The sequence below is a fragment of the Parambassis ranga genome, chromosome 10 (assembly GCF_900634625.1).
Source record: "Parambassis ranga chromosome 10, fParRan2.1, whole genome shotgun sequence".
In the NCBI taxonomy this organism is placed as follows: domain Eukaryota; kingdom Metazoa; phylum Chordata; class Actinopteri; family Ambassidae; genus Parambassis; species Parambassis ranga.
Genome location: NC_041031.1, coordinates 107,985 through 111,416, shown reverse-complemented (window position 1 = coordinate 111,416; position 3,432 = coordinate 107,985). Strand labels below are relative to the sequence as shown.

The 3,432-nt window shown below is 42.5% G+C and overlaps 1 protein-coding gene across 1 annotated transcript; it reads left to right on the top strand.

Annotated features, from left to right (window-relative positions):
• The first annotated feature begins 995 nt into the window (after positions 1-995).
• On the top strand, positions 996-3,220 carry LOC114442734 (trypsin inhibitor ClTI-1-like). Its single transcript, XM_028416520.1, has 4 exons — positions 996-1,113; positions 1,817-1,899; positions 2,901-3,010; positions 3,100-3,220. Exons 1-4 carry the CDS (start codon positions 1,065-1,067, stop codon positions 3,149-3,151), a joined length of 294 nt encoding a protein of 97 aa, XP_028272321.1. The 5' UTR covers positions 996-1,064; the 3' UTR covers positions 3,152-3,220.
• Positions 3,221-3,432: the final 212 nt, after the last annotated feature.

The following is a 3,432-nucleotide window of genomic DNA, read 5'->3' as shown; positions in this document are numbered from 1 at the left end:
CTGCCTGATCGCCCGAGTCCGCATTGTGCAGCCCATCCGGGCCCTGACGGGGCACAAACTCAGCTGACAGGCATCCAGGTCACAGGAGAGGGAGAATGACCTTAGCTCCGTCAATCGGCCATATGACATGCTGTCCATGCCGACGATGCGCTTAGGACATCCAGGAGAAAACTTCCATATGCCGACAGCGCATGGAATCCCTTTACGCAGCAGTTGCATCCAACAGAAAGGCAGTTTAAACAGAGAACCTTCCCAGGTCAGCCTCCGCTACAGACCCGGGATACCGGGAGGAACTGAGATCCACATGGCGGGCTGCACACCGGTTAATGAACACCGCAAGACTGCTAAGAGTGGGCAGCCCTCGTAGGTGCCGCTCTTGCCTCCTGGCAGCCTAGCAGCCCAGTGCTAGCAGCCCCTCCCTTCCAGGGGCCAGGCCATCACCACCATCCTGCCAGGAGCGGGTGGAACAGGCCTGAGACAGCAGGTCTCCCCAGAGGGGAAGCCCATATGGGGCCCCACCAATAGAGGCATCTTCCTATATCGTAAGGAGAGCCGCAGCCTGAGAGGCCAGAGTGATATGGTGAAACACACTGAATACGCAGGTAACAAAACGAAGGGATTGGGGTGGGGGTGGGGCACAAAGACTAAATACACAAGGCACGGGAGACAATGAGACACAGGGCAGGTAATCAACAAGGAGGGAGACACAGGATGTCAAACACACACATACATAAGGGAGCAGGACTTATCAAAATAAAACAAAAAAATACAAGACCATGAACAACCAGGAACTCAAGACAACACAATCTTTAAAATAAAACAGGAAAGAAACAAACCCTAGCAAATACGCAATAAACTAAATACCAGATTACAATAAAAAAAAAATCAAGAACCAAGAACTTAAACAGAAACCAAGCACAACAAAACACAGGATAACACACAGTCAAAACACCCACATAACAAAGGGCTGCTACAGCCAGTTTGACTGGTTATGTACAAAAGATAACGTAACGTGAGAGACACACACCTGTTTGCTCCAGAGATACATACGCACTTTGGAAACCATGAAGCTGAAAGTGCTGCTCTGCTCTGTTCTGCTGTTCTCTGTTTCTGGTAAGTCCATTAACAGTACAACAATATGATCTTAACAACTAATGTAGTTTAGCCAATAAACAGTCAAGTGAAGGTATAGGGGTTTTCATATGCTTTTGGTGTAGATTTTGTTTGTTGTAAAATGGAAGAAATGGCATGAACATATGAAAGTGGGACATTTAGGACGACATCAATGAACTATATATTTAATTTCTAATAATGCCATATTTGTCTAGTATGTTTGACATTTGAAATGAAATGTTTTACCAGTGACAGCAGATGAAAAGACTAATGTGAGAAGAGGAATTGTGTCTTTCAAAGCTACCAATAAAGGGTTAGGTTCTTTGACTAAATAATAAAAATTAAAAAAACTATTGTTCCATGTGGTATTTCTTGTGAGAAATTTCTTTGTTATAAGTTTGTTATTTAAATGATCTTTTCATACCTGATTTAAATCTCTTACATATGGACATTGCTCATTCTTGACAATAACATGTAAACTCAAGGTTATTATTAATTATTATTAGCCGTTTGAAAGTTTTTATAGCTAAAAGTATCATCTGTCATTTTAGCACCATTTCCCAGAAAATAGAAACAAAAGACAGAGAACAAAACAAAAGAAGCTTAAGACATGATTGTCAGTATGTTTTTTATAACCGCAACGTACATGTTGTTGCAATAGTTTAAGATATAAATACCATCTTCTGTGGGTGTTTGTGTATAGTTTTGTCACAGGTAGATGTGACTCCAGATGTCTTCGACATGATGTCATCTTCCGAACAAGGAGCTCTGGCTGAATCCACTGAGGTGAGAGTGATTCTGTATTTTAGAAACCATACGTTTGGATTGGAAAAAGATATTAAAAAAGGTTTGGTTCTCTTAGTTTGTGACGGCTGCAGAATTTCACTGTGCTCCCAGGGGTCCTTTGAAATACAAGTCATCTTTGGAGAGGTCTCAGGTGCCTATGAGAGTGAAAGTATAGAGTCCTCTGACATCTGAAGCAACCTGTTCTCTTTTTAGTTAGGGAAAAAATGAATTGAACCCCAGCTGATTTTGTAAGTTTGCCCACTAACGAAGAAATGATCAGTCTATAATTTCAATGGTAGGTAAGGAGCTGACAATGGGAGCCCTCTTAGCTCAGTACCTGTATAAAAGACACCTGTCCACAGAAGCTATCAATCAATCCAGATTCCAAACTCTTCACCATGACCTAGACCAAAGACCTTTCCAAGGATGTCAGGGACAAGCAGGCTGGAATCGGCTACAAGACCATCACCAAGCAGCTGGGTAAGAAGGTTGCAACAGTTGGCATGATTATTCAGAAATGGAAGAAACATAAATAACTGCCAATCTTCCTCGGTCTGGAGCTCCATGCAAGATCTCACCTCGTGGAGTTTCACTGATAATGAGACTGGTCAGCCACAGTGATCTTTAGGTTCTTCTTTACCCCTCTCACCGAGGCTCTTCTCCCCCGATAGCTCAGTTTGGCTGGACGGCCAACTTTAGGAAGGGTTCTGGTCATCCCAAGCGTCTTCTATTTAAGGATTTTGGAGGTCACTGTGCTCTTAGGAACCTTAAGTGCAGCAAAATTATTTTGTAACCTTGGTCAGATCTGTGCCTTGCCACAATTCTGTCTCTGAGTTCTTCAGGCAGTTCCTTTGACCTCATGATTCTCATTTGCTCTAATGTGAATTGTGAGCTGTAAGGCCTCATATAGACAGGTGTGTGGCTACCTATTAGTATGTACTATTTAAAGGAAAAAAACCTGAAACCAATGGTATAATCAGTGACTGTCTGTTTTTGTCCAGCCTCACTGTGTGAAGTATGAGGAAGCAATCTGCACCAAAGAGTACAATCCGGTATGTGGGAGTGACGGAAAAACCTATGGCACCGAATGTACTCTCTGCCAGCACAACAGGCATGTGTCACACACACACACACACACATATACACATCCAGTGTTTAATTACCATGGCTCTCAACCCATTTACTGGTTGTTTCTTGCAGAAAAGAGAAGAAAAATGTGAAAGTGGCAAGCAAAGGCCCATGTCCTGTTTAAGTGACCATCTTGCACAGTGACATACATGCCACACTGCATTTTGTTTCTGAATAAAGTCATGTACTGCAACATGTTTCCAGCCTGTCCTTGAGTTCTCAAATTTCATATTTATGTAAACACTCGGTAAATATAGCATTTGTGACTGCCACTACATATCTATTAGCTATATACTGTACAGTGTAGCAACCTAAGCCATTTTCACACATGAATGCTGGTTAAAATATGAAAACACCAGTCCACACATTAACCACTGTGACCTGATCACTTATGTGACTCACTGT